Here is a 17,843-nt window from a genome sequence, read left to right as displayed (position 1 = left end):
CTATTGTTTTACTTATTATTCTAAAAGCACAGTATAACCCATTGTGACAAAAAAAAGCTAAAAAACACCAAATTCGCCTGAAGACATATATATAAAGGACGAATTCATGGCATATGAAGGATTAAACGTTTAGAGGTTAGAGAGTTCGATCAGCTAAAACTCCTTTTTTTATAGAACCATATTCTTCAATTTTCTTCACTCCAAATGAATGTCTTAGTGATCTTGGATTTGTATAATTTTTTGTAAGGATGATGCATGAATACATTATGTAGTGGACCCCACAAAAACATGTATAAAAATTTGTGTGAAAGAAGTGATGTCACAGATCTGCCCCCATAAATTATTTATTTGTAGTTAAAAAAATGGACGAATACAGTTCTAGAAAGAAACCCTAAATCCTTAATCCAATGGTCATATGATTTGAGATTTAGGTGATTTTTTTTAGACATGATCTTTAAGGAAGACTTGGTCAACAGCCTAGGATTAAAATCCAAAGGTGGAGAAATAAAAGAGTTTTTGTTTTAATATTTTATTTATTTAAAACAGTTACTCTCTTTCCAAACTCTCTTTCCTCAACGCATCTCTCTCCACGTCTGTCTCTCAGTGCCATCGCTAGATTCGAGCTGTTGATGACCACCGCCGCCACATTCAACAAGCTCCGTTGTTAACCATCGCTAGATTTGGATAGCAGTACACAAAGAAATCTTGGACGCGACGTTCGTCTTCTCCGTCAATCACCATCGCTTGTTGGTCTCCTTCATTCGTCATTCTTCGTTGGTTGTCTTTCATCGATTTCCGACATAGCAAAGGTTTGAGGAAAGAGAGAAAAAAATGAAGATAAAATGACTTATTTTTCTGCAGCGTTGGATTAGATTCAACGATGGTTGACCAAGCTTTTCCCGATAGTTTGATGTAGTAGTAGCAGGGAAAGGATCCTCTCGCCGGATCCTAGTCCTAGTGATAGTAAAGATTCTGTCATCGTGATATATCGTGCGGTTAATTTTCATTAGGTACTATTTATTTTAAAATTTAAATTTTAAAATAATTTCTAACAGCACGATGTACTATAAACGATCGCGGTTACAGTATTTCTAGAATTCATAGGAAAAGAATCCGATGAGAATCCCTTTCCGTAGTAGCAATAGTCACATGTCAAAATTTGAATGAAAAAAGTGAATAGAAAAAGGTGAGTGGGAAATGTAGATAGCATTTCTCTTATCATAAATAAAAGAATAAATTATAGCAATATTTTCTCAATTATAATTAAATTAAAGTAATAATTTCTCAACTAAAAATCCATGACCATTGACTTCTCAACTCATCAAAATGTGTAACTATAGTCCTTTTCATCTACTTTGTTAGCATTTTGTCAAAATAAATTATGTTGGAATGACCATTGATATAATTAGTATCCATCAACTCATCAAAACGTATAGCTATAATCATTTTTGTCAACTTCCTCAGAATTTTATCAAAATAAATTATGTTAGAAAAACCATTACTACACTTAAGTTAGAATTGAGAGACTATAATTGAGTTAAAGTTGACAGACCATTTCTCCAGTTAGACTAAAGTTGAGAGACCAATGACAATGAATTTTTAGTTAAGAGATCATAACTACACTTTTTGATAAGTTAAGAGACCAATGGTAATAGATTTTTAGTTGAAAGATCATTACTCTAATTGAGTTAAAGTTAAGAAATCATTGCTACAATTTACTCTAAATAAAAAGGCTAAAAACTTTGGCCATCTTTCAAAATTTCCAAGATGGGATTGATAATAATTTAAAGTAATAAGAATCATAATTTTTTTTCTTCGCAAATGTCCAAATCACCCCAACTCCAGGAATAAAGCACGCAATCCAAACGCCAACCAACCAGAGGTGCTCGGATACAACCACGACAGCCCAAAATCACCCACAATGTACAACGTTGTCGAACACCCATATTCATTTCATACCCAGTAAATAGTCATCATAGGAGTTGCCATTCATCTTCTTGTGCACTTCCATCCGCATCGCTCATGGGCAGAACAGAAAATGAATCATCGTTTTCAACTGCACCACTATCACCCAACGCATCACTGTGGTTAACCGGCCTGGGAACACTATGTGTCTGAGTCACAGTAAACAGTGGAGCACCATTTGATTCATCTGCCAGCTTGGAGGCTCGAAAACAAAAATCATTAAAATCATCTGCCAGCCATGAAACAATACTAAGTAAATCAACTTAACTACAAGTACATAAACCAAGGTGTGCAAAAATACGAATTCAGCAGAGTGATCAGCAAACCTCTGTCACGACAATAAAATCCAATCGCCAAGGATGGATCAATCAAATCAAGGGGAATGTGCCGTATAACACTGCAAATTACCAGTAGTTAGTATTAAACACCCAATTCAATGAAGACAATTAGTCTTAAAGAATCTTACTTGCAGTGGTAAGACAAAGTATCAGCCTCCAAATCATCCCTTCTTATATTGATTACCTGGCACAACCAACGACAAAAAACCAGTATGCCATGAACAATAGGACAGCTAATGTAATAATTCAAAACATTATCACAAGTATCCAACCCAAATAAGAACAAATAAGAACCCCTGTAACAAGAACATTCCAATGTAATTAATAATTATCACTCCATAAGCTTCTTGTGGTACCATATACCACAGCCAGTCCAAATCCCAGATAAATGTGGGGCCAAAAATGTGTTAGATGAAGTCATTGCACATGGTAGTGGGCAAGAAAAGTGGGGGAACTTGAAACTGATAAGTACATTTTACCTATTATATTTCCATCACTTTACAGTTTATTATTCAACTCATTTATGTCAAAAGGGTAAATTTGAATTCATACACTGGATTATAGACGAACTGGATCTATGAGATGAGTGGAACATTTCCTACTAGTGATGCGCTGCATCACATCCAAGTGTAGTGAAAGAGAGGGAGTGATCATCTAAGGTGTTCCCGGAAGCACCACAGTGGCACCAATTGTGTTGAGTAGACATAGAATTTAACAGACATCTTGCAGGTAAAGAGACTAGTCCAGGAAAGTAGAATATTTTTGGAGACCTGGAATACAGGGGCTTTCACGGGTAAAAAGAGAATTCTAGATAGGCATGGTGTTAGGAGGCAAATCAAGCAAAAGCTTGTTTGCTAGACACTATACCGGTGGAACAAACGCTAGATAGACTGAGTTTATTGGACAGAAACTTCACCATACAACAAGAGAAAAACAAGGGAACAATTTGGATAGTAGAGTTGCTTCTTACTAGGAATAACTTGAAGGGAAAATCCAATAATACTAGAAGATAAAAACTCATAGAAGACAGATATGGCATCTGAATTAAGAGACCGATAATATGAGGCATGAAATGGCTTATAAATCCAGTAAGATAAATAACAGCTACAAGAGCAACTCAGAAATTAGACTATTACAGCTTTCCAACCAGAAAAGTCCCCAAGAAAGAACACATCATGTAGACAGCCATTACTGATGCCTGTAGTAGCCCAAAATCTGACAGTCTCCCAAAAGCTTTCACACCTGGAACTTAAAGACCTGCACTAGAATTTGAACAAAATCCTAAACTATACGAGTCTGCTTTAGGAATATAATATTGACATTGAAATTAACTTGTTTCATGCCGAGACTCGCATTCAAATTTGAACCCCACCCTATTCTCTTCAGTCACTAAAACAACCTATATACATGATAGAGACTCAAGTCTTACATTGAATTTGGGCAAAACCCCAAATTGGAGAAGTCTGATCAGTCACTAAAACATCCTAATTTTATAAATTTTTATTTTGGGAACATAATGAAGAATCGAAATTAACTTGATTCATGCTGATTTTTATACTATTTTCAATTTTCTAAGATGTGGACAGAATGCATGCAGAGTTTCAAAGCTTGAGTGAGGCGATATTCCTTGATTGAGTGGAATACAAAAAAGGATTCATACAGTCCACACCTCATGAGGAGCTCTCGTCACCTACACAAATTAAATCAATAATACGGATTTTCCCAGCTGATGCAATTGCCATAGAGTTTAGCAGTATTACTCTCCACAGTTAGTTCTAGAAAATCCACAATCAAAGAAAAGGACAACCATGAGCGAATTTGGAATGGGAGACAACTGGATGTCACCTAAATCATGACTAGCCACTAGCCTGGATGTCACCCAAATTATGACTAGCCACTAGTCTATCTTAACCTATATGTCCTTAGTATGAGATATATTCAAAATTCATCAAAGAGTATTTGTTTCACATAAGCCATACAACTTCTTTGCCATTTGAAACACAATTTGCTTGTTGAACAATGCAGATTTTCAGATTATTGGCTTTTATTTTGGTTGAAAACATACAAAGATATCTGAACGAGAAGTATTTAAAAATAAATTCCATACCGGCTGAACTTCATGGGGATCAAGGTAAAGTGCTTTTTCATCCTGCACACCAATAATGTAAGTTGACGCACCAGGTTTTCCACCCATGATGCCAAGACTTTGGGGAAAGGTGAATGTCGCCCGCAACGATGGAATGTACCTGATTATAATATCAGAAACAATATTTTATTAAAGAGCTTATAATCACAAAACAAAAATTAGTGAACCAAAGGTCCACCACCAAAATGGTACAACCCTTAGAAAAAAGAAAGAAAAATAAAATCCATCATAAACCTCTTACTTTGTAATGCAACTCTACACTATCCTAAGGCAGCACCTGATAATCAATTAATGATCCCATTTAAGTAACATCAATGGTCTAAAGGCTCCAAGTTAACTGTATGGTTCGATGAGACTTATAAGCTTACAGTTTTGGGAAAGGACTTCCTAAATTCTTAATCTAACAATGTAAGAAAAAGGAAACAACAAAAGCTAAATAACACTAACTCAAACAGCTAGACAACAAATAAAATGACCAAATATTCCCCGCGTCAGCAACTCAGCATATACCAATCATAATCATCCGTGTACTATAAATAAAAGAAGCACCTGGGGTTGACTTTTTCAAGTCCAAGAACCAAAGGAACCAATAAAAGAATAGGCGTCCAATCAACTTGGCCTCTTGAGAACTCCAAACAGTGTCTAGAAGCATCTTCAATGCAGACTACCGGGGCTCCACCTCGCTCCCCATCTTCGTCCCCAGAAACAATATAAACAGCCATTGGAAGTGGCTGATCATCAAGGTCAGTTGCTTCTCTCCTACATCGTACTAGAGTCTCCCAAGTGCGGCACATGGCATATGGGCCAACCCATGATCCGGCAGCGAGGTCATAAGCCCTTCCAGCCTGAAGAAGATTGTGGATGGAGAAAGTTGATGTTTCGGAATCACCGAAATGATACAAGATCCCAATATATGCTTCATCTAAAGGCTGCATAACAGAGATATAAAAAAACATGTATGACTAATCAGATTCCTGAATGTGATTTAAGAAAATATATGTAAAGGGCTAAGATGTGAACTGCAAACATTTTAAGGCAAAACTATATCACAGAAAAAACAATCCTACCTCACCCAACTTACCTTGTGCAAGGGCCTTGTCCAAGATCTTCCCAATCTATGGAAAAGCAATGCCTGCAAAAATATACGCTAGTCATTCACTACTTTTTTTTTTTTTTAAGAAGAGGAAGAAACAAAATATTATTGCATATGACAACAAAATTACAAAAAAAGTAGACAAGATGTCCACAAAATAAAAAATAAAGGCACACAGAAAATCAACAAGCACAATCCCCCTAAAAGTAAAGCATCTATGAAGACACCAAAAAGTTATCTAATTGCAAAGACCGAAGCCATGATCAAGAAACCTTAACAATAACATTCACACATGTACCAGTTATTAACCACATAAGAATGCAAGAACCCAAAATGGATAAAAGACTGTACCATACCTGGGCTACAAGCATCTGACTACTCCGAAGCATGCAACCCCAATTTACATCACTAGTGTACTTTGAATTTCCAATAGCCTCAAATCCTAGAAATAAATATGTACATGTTGATTTTTATCCACAAACTCATAAGTGCTAAAGTTAAAAATGGTGTTTGCAAGCCAAACCTTTACGATATGTCATCAAAATTCTTGATGAGAAATCCTGTTCAAATGCTCCTAAGCCATTATTAATAGGTGCATCTCCGGAGGAATCATCTTGTGAGACCTTATAGCACACACCAAGAAGCCATATGTCACTAGCAGAAGAAATTCCAATCCTGCTGGATCCAAGTACATGCTCTTGAATTCTCCTCATAGACCCACTACTCACAGCTTTCCTCACAGCTGCTGTCCATCCATTGTTTCTAGAGTGACTTTCCTTCTTGTCAGTAATTGATGACTCACTATGTGTTTCGAAGATTGAGAAAGCGGACTCAAAGAAGTTTGACCACAGGGATGCCTTATTGTGCTTACTGTCCCTAGATCCTGAATCTGAACAAGCAGATGATGAACCTCTATCTGTTGAATCTGTTGAACTTTTAGAAGAATATTTCGACGCAACAGCCGTCTCACAAAAATCCTTCATCAGCTAGTCATGAAGCATCATATAATGCTAAACTTGCTCACACAAGCAACCTGAGTTTTAAGCATCCATCTCAGTCCAGCGGTAAAAGAAGCAGCAAGTTCCAAAGAAAACCAAAATGAATAAATAAAGAAGCATGTTTACGGCAAGTTATGTGCAATAATATTATTCAAGAACTAAGGCGGAATTTTTCAATCCTCAAATTGAAGTATTCAATTGTAGGCGAGAATGTCAAAGAATCCATCCATATAGCCCAAGAAAAAGACACAGAGGAAGCAAACAAGTATAATTAATTTGCAATTAATCGTGCAAACCAGCAATTGATCAATCGAGATTAAGGAAACAACAAAGGATGGGATTGCCGACCAGTCAACCAATTTCTCAACCCCAAATCAATACGTAAGATTAAAAACATACATACTTGCATGAATACATTAGCTTGAAATTACACGAAAACCGTCTCCAACTGAGGGCTAGGCCAAAGGGCTTGTGGGCCCCACCGGGCCAAAACCACCAAATCAGGCCAGCGGGCTGGCCATCTCCAGCCAGCCAGCCAGCCCGCTGCAGCCAATCTGAACTGTTTCATGAACTCAAGCTCAAACAAGCGGAAAATTCAATCGAAGAATCGAGCCAGCCAATCTTAACAAACCATCCAATTGAAATCACACTGTAGTTTACAAAATTAGGCGTTTTTTATGACATCACAAATCTAATCTATGCTTCAATTTAAATACAGAGAAGGATAGATTTCTAAATTCACAAGAAAAGCACAGAAATTTGGGACATTCAAGAGAAATCCATTAAATTGGAGCATAAATACAGCTTAAATTCAAAAAAATACGAACATGCATAAATAATTAAATTTATTACAGATGAACATCGAAACAATGGTTTGAGAAAAGGAAAAGAGAGACGGACCAGAAGATTTGGGGTATCTCTGAGGAAACTTGATGCGAGGTATCCTCTTCATCGCCTGGGCTCCAAGTTCCAACCATCTCTCTCTCTTTCTGTAGTACCAGTTCCTCCGGAGATGACGATTGAAAAGAAGAGCTAAAATCTTCCACCAGCGATTTGTTTGACAACTCAGGGAGGAACAGAAGTTGCTATAAAGGTCAAGGGTTAGTTCAAGGGTGCGGGTTGCGGCCCTTGATCCACTCTTTTTTCAAACTGGGTTGGGCTAGTCAATCTAAATCCCTGATCCACTCTTTTTTTCAAACTGGGTTGCAACTTGCGGGGTCGGAAAGTCAATCTAAATCCTGATCCACTCTTTTTTCAAACTGGGTTGGGCTAGTCATCAAGTTCGGGTTCTATCGGGTCCTGTTTGCCCACTTCTTTTTTTTTTTTTTTTTTTTTTTTTTGGAAAAAAAAAATTTTCTAATTTGTTTTTATATCATTCTATTTCAATTCTTCACATTATATTCTCTCCCAACAATCTTTCTTTTAATTTTTTTCAATAATTTTCTTGTTGATAAGGATTCTCAATCATTTTATGTCTCAGATTTCGAGTGTCACATGTAATGTCTGAGTGACTTTGCAGATTTCTTGTCGATAAGGAATCTCAATAACGGATTTCGAGTACCACGTGTCGATATCTGAGTGACTTTGCAGATTTCTTGTCGATAAGGAATCTCAATAATTTTACGTCTTGGATTTTGAGTGTCACATGTCGATATCTGAGTGACTTCGCAAATTTCTTGTCGATAAGGAATCTCAATAATTTTACGTCTCGAATTTTGAGTGTCACGTGTTGATATCTGAGTGACTTTGCATATTTCTTGTCAATAAGGAATCTCAAAAGAAGTATGTAGTAGGCATTTAAGTTTTAATGTTGTTTAAGTTTAATGTTATTTAATGTTGTTTAATATGTTTAATGTTATTTAATGTTGTTTAATATGTTTAATGTTGTTTAATGTTACTTAATGTTATTTAATGTTGTTTAATGGCTTATGTAGATATAGGAAAAAAATTGAATTCTTAAAAAAAATTTTAAATTGTAAAAAAAAAAAATCAAATATTACGGCTAGCTGATGTCAGCAAGTAGCCGTTGGATTCAAATTGTTGGACCACCCTGAGCTGGCTGGGTTGGGCTAGCGGGTTGGCCCTTTCATCCTTTTTTGGCCCAGTGGGGCCCACAAGCCATTTGGTCTAGCCCTCAGTTGGAGATGATTTTCGTATCATTTTGAGCTATTTTCAGCCTCATGGCCCTCTGGTTGGATCAGATAGAGATGGCCTTAGCTTCCCAATATCCAAAGAGCAAGAGGGTGATTGCAAAGGTGTAATGGCGTGCATTGGCTGATTTTTTTTTTTAATTCTTTTTTTTTTGTCCTTATCATTAAATAAAATTATTATATAATTTTTGGTTAAAATTTAAAGTTTTGAAGCCTTTTTCATTAGTTTTTCTTTTATTTTTTTATTTGATGATTCAATATGGTGTATAACGTCGTTTTTTCTTTGTATGTTCTTAGTTTATTTTTGGTTTTATTTTCTTGTCGTCATTTATTCAGGTAAATTGTGTAAAAAGGTGTGGCAAAGAGTATCTATATACTCTTTGTGTTTTTCTCAATACACACAATGCAAAAGTTGTTCAGTTATGTCTCTCAGATAAAAGAGAGGAAAATCCTAAGCCAAAACACATTAATGCTATCCATTTTATATTGATCGAAGTGAGAGATTTGCTAGCACATTTAAATCGACCACTCCATCATTGGTTGCTAGTGTATCAGTGTGGATACTTTTAGAGGCTCAACACTTGCGGAGCTTCGTGTGATCAACCATGAAGAGGAAGAATGCAAGCATGAAAGGAAAGATTGAATTGTGAGTGATCCAATCACGCGGCATGCACGTGGCTAGAGATTCAAGTAAGTTAATCTCTTTCTTTCTTTGTTTGTTGCTTTATCAATTACAATGAACCAAGTATATAATTGGGATAACATATTGCATGTATTATTTGAATTGAATTAATCCCAATAATATGCTCAAAAACCCAACACAAGTGACGCATACCGAGATCTTGTAATACTTCATCAATATTTATGTAATCGAAGTGTAGTGGATGATGCAAATGCCCATTTTGTCCTTCATAATAATTTTATAACACATGTAGTATGAACATGCACAAAGAGGCTAAGTCTTGTGTTTGTAGCATTTAAGTAATTAAATTGTAATGACTTTACAATTTAGGTCCATTTGCTTGTTTATGCTTTCAAATTACTAAATTGTAATACCCTTGCAATTTAGTTATGTTGTTTGTTTATGTTTTCAGTTTAGCTCTCTAAGCTACCAATGTCATTTCAATATGTAGTGTGTTTTTATTTTGAAATTGATAAAAGTAAGCCCTTTTAGTAGAACACCTTATATCATTTTATGTTTAACCATTAAACATACAAACAAAAAATATGAAAAAATAAAAATAAAATGAGAGTATAAGTGTATTTGCAAGTGGTGGGAGAATGAACCAATTTGACATGGGCTATTACTTTTCTCGTACCCACTGTTTTTTAGGGCTGGATGTAACCTAAATTTTTGCTACCCAAGGAAAGACGATGCCCACCCAAGTGGTGGATATAGCCCCATTTTCCAGTATTGGGGATGAAATTTTTCACTAAGACTTCATATATATGTATAGGAAGCCTTTAAGGGAAGGGGTCCCTATTTTTTTTTTTATAAAAATGAAGATTAGTTGTGGGGTCCACACCACATCAAACTTTAATGATCCGAACCGTCTAATTTTCAAGTTGTACCTCATAGATCATACTTGCAAAATATTAGCCAAATCGGAAATATTTAACACATCTAATTGGGTTTAAAGAAATGAACAAATACTTTGTTATATAAAGAAACAAGGAAATTTGATCTTGATAATTATGACTTACAAAATAGACGGTTCGGATCGTTGAAATTCGATTTTAATGGGGATCCCTTTGCATAAAGGGCATGTATATTTGTGTGTGTATATATATATATATATAGTAGCCTCGCAGAGTATATATAAAGCCACCATTGAAGATGCTCGAGGACGGTGATGTCATTGTGCGACCGTAGGAGTTCCGAACGAGGCTACAACGTCTAGAACAATAGTGGGAGTCTTTTTATAACCACCAAAAGCCCTGGTCTATGTAGTAGAATAATTCTTCCACTCCTAATGCTTGTAGTTGATGCCGCCCAACATCCCAATAAGACCATGTTTCTTAGCTTTATTCAAAAGCCATTGCAAGTCTATAGATTAGAGCAAAGGTATTTCTTCATAGGGGTGAGCACAGTTCGATTTTGGTCTCGTTTGTATCATACTTCATCAATTCAAAAACTACCGAGCACCGGTTAACTTCGTATCTTCAAGGACCCATTGAAGGATTCATGCTGAGGCACCCCTGCTGAAGTACAAAAGTTCCTCTCCAATCAAGAGACCAATCACAACAGGATACGTGTCAACATTAGAATAAAGCTCTTAAAGTCTCACATCGATCGCAAATGGAAGTGAGTGACTCTCTTCAACTATAAAAAAATAAAAAATAAAAAAAATAAAAAAACCGTTCTCCTACAATTAATCTCTAATGTCATTATTGTATTTAAACTTGTCATTAGAACTCGCTAATGATGATAATGCTTGAACCTATGCATTGTGTACGCTCTTCACTATTAATGAGAATTTCTCTACCTCGTGTAAGTAGCCCAACTTAGGGTGAACCACGTACATTTTGTGTTTGCTTCCATATCTCTATCTCTTTACATATTATCCTTACTAGGTGAACAGAGCAACCTTGTGAAGTCACAACTTAACACTTTACGTTGTTCCAAAAGTCCATCCGATTTTATGCATCAACAAGTCTAGTTTACCGCTCATACTAGAACATATATGGATATCTCTACAATTTGGTTTGGTTTTTAGGTTACATAATTAGTTCTGTATGTCTCAATTTATAGGTTCAATATTATGGTTTGTGTCGTACTAGGTTACATACTTCCCCTTTACTTGTAAAGTGCGTTTGTTGCACCAGACTATTTCGGATTGGACTAGTTTTAGGGACTAAGTTGGACTGCCTTAGACTAAACTATGTTGGACTAACTTAATGAAGCTTTTGGTGCAATGTCAGACTAAGAAGTTGAACTAACAATAATAATAATAATAATTATTATTATTATTATTATTGTATTTTCTTTTCTTTTCTATTAAAAATATCAATATGGAAAAAAGGGCATCTTCTTCACAAATTGTTGGTACTCCTCTGCACCTTGGAAATTGCAGAATTTCCAATATCAAATGCTTAACCCAAATTCGAGAGAAATAAGAAATTGTTCAATTTGATCAAAACCAATTGACATCCCAGAAAACTCATAAATCCAGCCTCTCTTCACAAACCAAACGCAACGAATTCACATAATCCGTCAAATGTTTTGAGACTTCAAAGAACAAAACAAGTAAAGTAAAGTAAAAAAAAAAAACAAGGAGAGGGAGAGAGAGAGATTGGTGGTGGTTTGGACTGGTGGTGTGATCTTGCCGAAGTTTGGTGAGTGTAGGACGCGACGCGAAGAAGAAAGCAGGGAAGGACGCACTGCGAAGAAGAATGCAGTGAGGGTCTTTGCAGTCCCATGGTATTTGGGGGTCTCGCTATGACGCTTTAGTGAAAGAGTTAGTGAACGCGAGTCCCCTTCAATCCCATTAAACATAGTCCACTGTGTAACAAACACAAGACTGTACTGATGAGTAGTCTAGTCTCGTCTAGTCCAGTGAAGGTTAGTGAAGGCAAGCAAACATACTCGTAATGGACAAAGAGGCCTTGCTAGTGTTGGAGAACTAAACCAAATTTCAGCTATTGAGTTAAGAGTCACGAATATGGATTAATAAAAGATAGAAATCCTAGAGTTGTGATGATTGAGATTACTAGAGTCAGTTATTTCTCTACATGTTTCAGTTACAAAGTTGTTCTTAATTAGCTAAATAAATTATGATGTATTGTATTAGCTATAAAAGCCATGCACTGTTATATAGTTTTTATATGTGAAAAAATAAAAAAATTTTCACACTAAAAACGTCTCCCTTCTCCACTACACCAAGTTTTAATTAAGATTTCTCCCTTCCTCCTACAACAACTACACAAAGTTTTAATCAAGATTTTTTTTCCCTTCCTCCTGCAACTAGTAGTAGACTAATTGGTGAAAGGCAACAAACGAATTCATTTGATCATGTAGAAAGAATCCCCTTAAATTATACATAAACAAATATAATTAACTAAAGTCTCATTTTTCATCGCCAGTCCAGTTGTTCTTCATCTTGGGACCAGTAGGCCCTTCTTCCCCTAACACTTCATTTGGTAGATTCTCTACGAATTTCTCAAATGCAGATTTGAGCTTTCCAGGCAAAAGTTTCTCCACCTTTTTTAGTTCGTCGGTAATGTCATAACTAAGTTTTGGACCCCATTCCCGACAGTAGTTGAGCCATGGTGGCTCGGAAATAGCGGAGCCCAAATAGTCAGCTGCAATGATTATAGGCTGGCTTCGTCCCGTGTCCAATACCATCTTACTCTTGGCAGCATCATTTCTTATTCCTATTCCTCCAGTGCCTTGCAATACAAGTCCTGGCTTGGCATAAAAAGCATGGCCGTGCAAAGATGCATAGGTCACGGCTTTGTTCCCACCACCATTCTGAAACTCAAGCTCGGAAGCGTCCACCCATATGCCCCCGCTGTGCTGCGAGAAGTAGACCTTCCAGAGTTCCCCAGTAAAATTGCTGATTCGTAGGGTCACGTGCTCCCAGTCGCCAACATGTTCACCAATTTTCCCCAGGGAGATATTCAGAAACTCAACTTTGGCCCTGGCGGGGCCATTGAAAGGGTAGAACACCCATATAGCGATGTCAGTAAATGTTGAGCCCAGCATGGGCTTTATATGTGCATAAACCTGAGAGCTGGGTAGATCTCCTTTTTTCACTCTTTCATTGGCGCTTTTGTCGACGGGTAGGTCCAACCAATACGAGCCGTCATTTGAGCCACCTTGGGGAAGATTGGAGCCAGTTGCTTCGATCGCAATGGGGTTTAAATCATCGTCCTTCTTGTACAGAAGGGCCCCATTGGTGAAAAACCAACCCACCGAAGAAGGGAGGTATACTTCTTCAGGATGGAAGTATATAAATGGAGAGTAAGCTTCAAGTAATGCCTCAATTTGAGTTAGGTTAGGCATAGATACTTGGGGATTAGATATGGCGGCGTTTTTCAAACAAGCCACAGTTGACAACCCACCATTTTGTAGAGCAGCTATAAAAGTGCCAGCGGAGACACCCATGGCTTGGGTCCCCCTGTTGCTGGGTCTGAGGCTAAAGACATTGAATCCATTGGCATCGCTGGCGGTACCTGGTCCCCAGATCCACGAGTCGGCCTCGCACTCGTCAGTGAGGCTGGAACGAACGCACCTGATTTTATCGAGGGATGGCTTCTCCGGAGAGCTAGTGACAACAAGGCCTATGGCTTTATAACCATCTGAGGCGGTGGGTAACCAGACAAAGCCATTGCCATCTTTCTTGATGTTCAAGAACTCACTGCTCCAAACGAGAGTGAAATCAACTGGTTGCCGCAGCAAGGGCGAAGAAGGGTCATCGTCGTTGTCTTTTGTCTGTTTAGCAGCAAGGGCCCATCCGCAAAGGGGTTTGTTGTTGGGTTGGCTGTAGCAGCCAAGCATGTAGAATCCTTGGGGTAGGGGTGAAGGTTCGAAGAAGCTTGCCCCAAGGTTGCCTGGTCCCCCCTCATGAGTAGCCCAAACTTTGTTGAAAGACGATATTTGACACACTAGTAATCCTCCCAGATCGATCATTCCACTTGCGAACCCATTACCTAATAAAATATGATCCATATATATCATGTTCATGTACACCAGTAAATATAGATTAATTGGCATTACCACTGGAAAGTATATTATATAAAACTCAGAAATTACAACAACAAACAACAACAACAACAAAGTCTTGGGGTATATATAATACGTAGGCATGTGTGTGTGCGTGCGTGTAGAGATATAATATATATGGTTCAAGCTTTAACTGGATACTAAGTTTATACTGCAAATGCATTTGAAGAGAGTACCGATTGCAAATCATCATTGCAACACATATCAGAACTGCCTAAATAGCTAGAGAGATGAACAAGTACGTACCAGGAGGCCAGCTAGGTAATGGAGAGGGAAGCTTGAACGTGGTTTCGATAGGCAAAGCTTTGGTTTTCTTGAAAACACTCGTTGCTGAAGGTGAGAGGGAAAGGCAATTTCCCATTGTTGAGGTCTTAAAAGAAATTAAGATTAAATCTCTATAACCAAATTAATGATATAGATAATCTTCATGGGATGGAAGTTTGAAGCACAATAAGTTCAGCAGACGGAACGAGAAGCATATTCTGTTTCAATTGAAGGGGGATGAAAAAATGATGCAAAGAAGAGTGGGGATAAAAGGGCCGGCCCTTCCCTTGGATGTAACGTGCAAGCAAGCCAATGTGGCCACATAAATGCTTCTAAACATCGTTCAACTTGTCTTGTACACCCAAAGTTGCTTCCTTAGGGGAAAAATATTGTCGTGTACTATGCAACTTCTCATCTCCGTTGGCATTACAAATGGTCATGCCAACCCTACCACAAATAATGATGATACTCAAAAGATAAGATCAACTCATTGTAATTTTGGATGGAAGAATTTATTATTATTCTTTTTTCTTAAAAGGGGACTAATTGGTGGCTTCGGTTTGTCAATCCATCATTTCAGGGGCTGAGAAGACTCACAGAGAGATTTTAACCTCTACCCGACCACCATCGTGTGATTCATCATAATCAGGAATCAAACCCAGAACGTGTCGTGTGAAATATAGGCCTAAAATTCATCACTATTTGGACATACAAAGAGGTCGTTTGATAACTGACACACCTCAACCTAGATTGAGGCATGCTGGTTGTCACGTGAGGGTGACGTAGCCATGTGCACAGTGCATAAGCAATAGAGATATAAGGAAATGCGAATGAATAAAAAATCATACTACTAAAAGTACTAGCTAAAATAAGGTGCTAGTGTGAGATTAAGTGTGAAATACACAATTAGAGTATAAATAGCCTAAGTGCAGTCCGACTGGACAAGTACTAATTATACAACACCCTAAAGTGATCCTACATTTATGATGTTCTGTCAGAACCACCGTCGAAATCCCCGTGAGTCACCAAAGCAGTTCTACCTAAAACTTGGAGGGGAGCAAAACAGAAAGTGTGAGTGGGCAAAAAAAAAGCTTTTCAAATTCATTTCATTTATTAAAAGCACTAAACCCTCGCCGTAAAACCTGTATAATTTCCCAGAAAAATAATATATGCTATATCAGAAATCATGCTCAGGAGGAAAATTCATAGAAATATACCATGCCAAAGTATCTCGAAGAAATGCTATAAGTAATCCAGTTAAAATATATCAATGCCCGATATCATATCAGCCGGATCCACCTAACGTGACCTGCCCGGTTAAGTCTATAACTCATAACCAATCTCAATCATATCAAATCCTGCACACGAGTCGGAACCACCTAAACTGGTCTGAATGACAAGACTAGGTGTAAAATAAATATGCTCTAGTGTTACGATCACGTGAAGACTGTACGAATGATCGCGGGTCACCTACGAGTCGGAACCACCTATAATGGTCTATACGACAAGTCTGTGCACCTAACTTGGATCCAAGGTGAGCATATGGTGCGGAAGGTGAACATCACGTGAAGGACTGTGTCCTAATTCTGGGCGGGAGCACTAACACTGAGGTGCAGGTTTATGAGCTCTCAATGCATCACATCATATCTCGCATAACTAAAGCAATCTCATATCTATAATTTATGAACTTACCTAGCACTTACCTGTGTGTCCGCAGCACCAATCATAAATATATGCAACTACTAATGCATAAATAAAATAGGTAGATACTTTGCATGGCATTTCAAAATGTATAATCATTCAAATTCATTTTTTGGGAAAAATCTCAAGTATATAGGTATATACAGAAAACCAAAAGCCCACTCACTGGTATGTCGAAGGGTCGTAGCCCCCGAGCCTTGATTGATGGCGCTTGTTCTCTGGATAGGTCTCACCTATATGCGAAATAACTAAATAAACGTTAATTAAAGCACACAACCAAAATTAGCTAATAACTTCACATACAATGCTCAAATGGGATGTTTGAATATACCAACGTGATCTACTCAACCTCATGAACATCCTCATATTTTTAAAATAATTTTTGGACCACCCACGCGCCGCCATGCACTGGTAAGGGCATGGCCAGACGCTCCCCCACAAGTGGCCAAACCCTAACTGAGCCTAACGGCCGTTAGGAATATTCCGTTAAAACCTTAATAAAAGTTAACGGCGTTACCTGATGCCGTTAGAATATTCCGTCAGACTTGACGGAATATTCTCCTTTGTCTTCCTTGGTTCGCCGGTGCCGTTGCGATCGCCGGTTTCTGGAAAATATTCAAACCTCCATTTCTTACTCACTTTTGCACCAAAATCCATGAAATTTGTCTCAAAATGAAGCTTAGAATGAGTAGAACACATTCTTACCACTTTCAAGCCTTGAAATCCACGGGATCTGGCTGAGAAACCTTGATAATCTGGCTAAATTTTGAAACTCGTCAAACTAAGCTTCCCGATGTCCAAAGCACTCCAACTTTCTTCCCCAAGCTTCGTGAAGATGTTCTAAAGCTTCTTAGGACCTCAAAACTCCTTGAAAAGTCCACAATTATGATCACATGAATAGTGCTCAAAATCGGGGTTCTTGGTTTCTTGGGAAAACGAAGGCTTCACGTCCAATGACAGGTATAGATGGGTTCCTAAGCTCATAAGGAACACGAAAATGGCTTCCAAAACCTCGATGTGTGCCTGAATTGATTGGTTCATGAGTTGACCGTACAATTGTACGGATAATGGATGAAAACTGAGAGAGGGAGGACATAGAAAGGTCAACGGGTAAGGGTATGGATGTGTGTGAGTGTGTGTGGTCCTAGTTGGCAACAAAACAACCAACCACAAACTAGGAAAAATTTAGTTCTAGTTGGGTCCAAACAATTAGGACTTAACATGAATTTGGACCACAACCCAAACATATCACCCACAACACCAACTAACGTCCAAGGGCAATTTAGTCATTTCACGCCATCGATAAAAAAATAATTCGGGACGGGCTATGACAATAACCATATCCTTTTACGTTTTTTTTTTTCATTTTTTTTAAATTGAAAATTTTTTTGGTAACTAATTTTAGTTAAAAAAATGAAAAATACTCTTTTAGAGTGTGCAAAATTTGGATTTCAATTTTCAGC

The 17,843-nt window shown here is 37.6% G+C and overlaps 2 protein-coding genes across 5 annotated transcripts; both read right to left on the bottom strand.

Annotated features, from left to right (window-relative positions):
* Positions 1-1,656: 1,656 nt before the first annotated feature.
* LOC126629484 (cysteine protease ATG4-like) lies at positions 1,657-7,616 on the bottom strand. 4 transcript variants are annotated; one of them, XM_050299531.1, is made up of 10 exons: positions 7,441-7,615; positions 6,066-6,575; positions 5,899-5,984; positions 5,531-5,581; positions 4,999-5,378; positions 4,411-4,549; positions 3,440-3,565; positions 2,432-2,487; positions 2,292-2,362; positions 1,657-2,194 (listed from the first exon to the last, which is right to left on the bottom strand). In XM_050299531.1, exons 2-10 carry the CDS (start codon positions 6,523-6,525, stop codon positions 1,974-1,976), a joined length of 1,590 nt encoding a protein of 529 aa, XP_050155488.1. In that variant the 5' UTR covers positions 6,526-6,575; positions 7,441-7,615; the 3' UTR covers positions 1,657-1,973. The 4 variants fall into 4 exon arrangements, 3 of the variants coding, with proteins under 3 accessions (XP_050155488.1, XP_050155489.1, XP_050155490.1); XM_050299532.1 differs by having other exon boundaries at positions 4,999-5,294; XM_050299533.1 differs by lacking the exon at positions 3,440-3,565 and having other exon boundaries at positions 7,441-7,613.
* Positions 7,617-12,673: 5,057 nt separating this feature from the next.
* On the bottom strand, positions 12,674-14,936 carry LOC126630796 (hypothetical protein At1g04090-like). The gene is made up of 2 exons (XM_050301010.1): positions 14,662-14,936; positions 12,674-14,342 (listed from the first exon to the last, which is right to left on the bottom strand). The coding sequence occupies exons 1-2, from the start codon at positions 14,774-14,776 to the stop codon at positions 12,757-12,759; spliced, it is 1,701 nt and encodes a 566-aa protein (XP_050156967.1). The 5' UTR covers positions 14,777-14,936; the 3' UTR covers positions 12,674-12,756.
* Positions 14,937-17,843: the final 2,907 nt, after the last annotated feature.

The sequence above is a fragment of the Malus sylvestris genome, chromosome 7 (genome assembly GCF_916048215.2).
Source record: "Malus sylvestris chromosome 7, drMalSylv7.2, whole genome shotgun sequence".
Classification (NCBI taxonomy): Eukaryota; Viridiplantae; Streptophyta; class Magnoliopsida; order Rosales; family Rosaceae; genus Malus; species Malus sylvestris.
The sequence above is the reverse complement of the archived record's forward strand: the minus strand, read 5'-3'. Positions and strand labels throughout refer to the sequence as shown.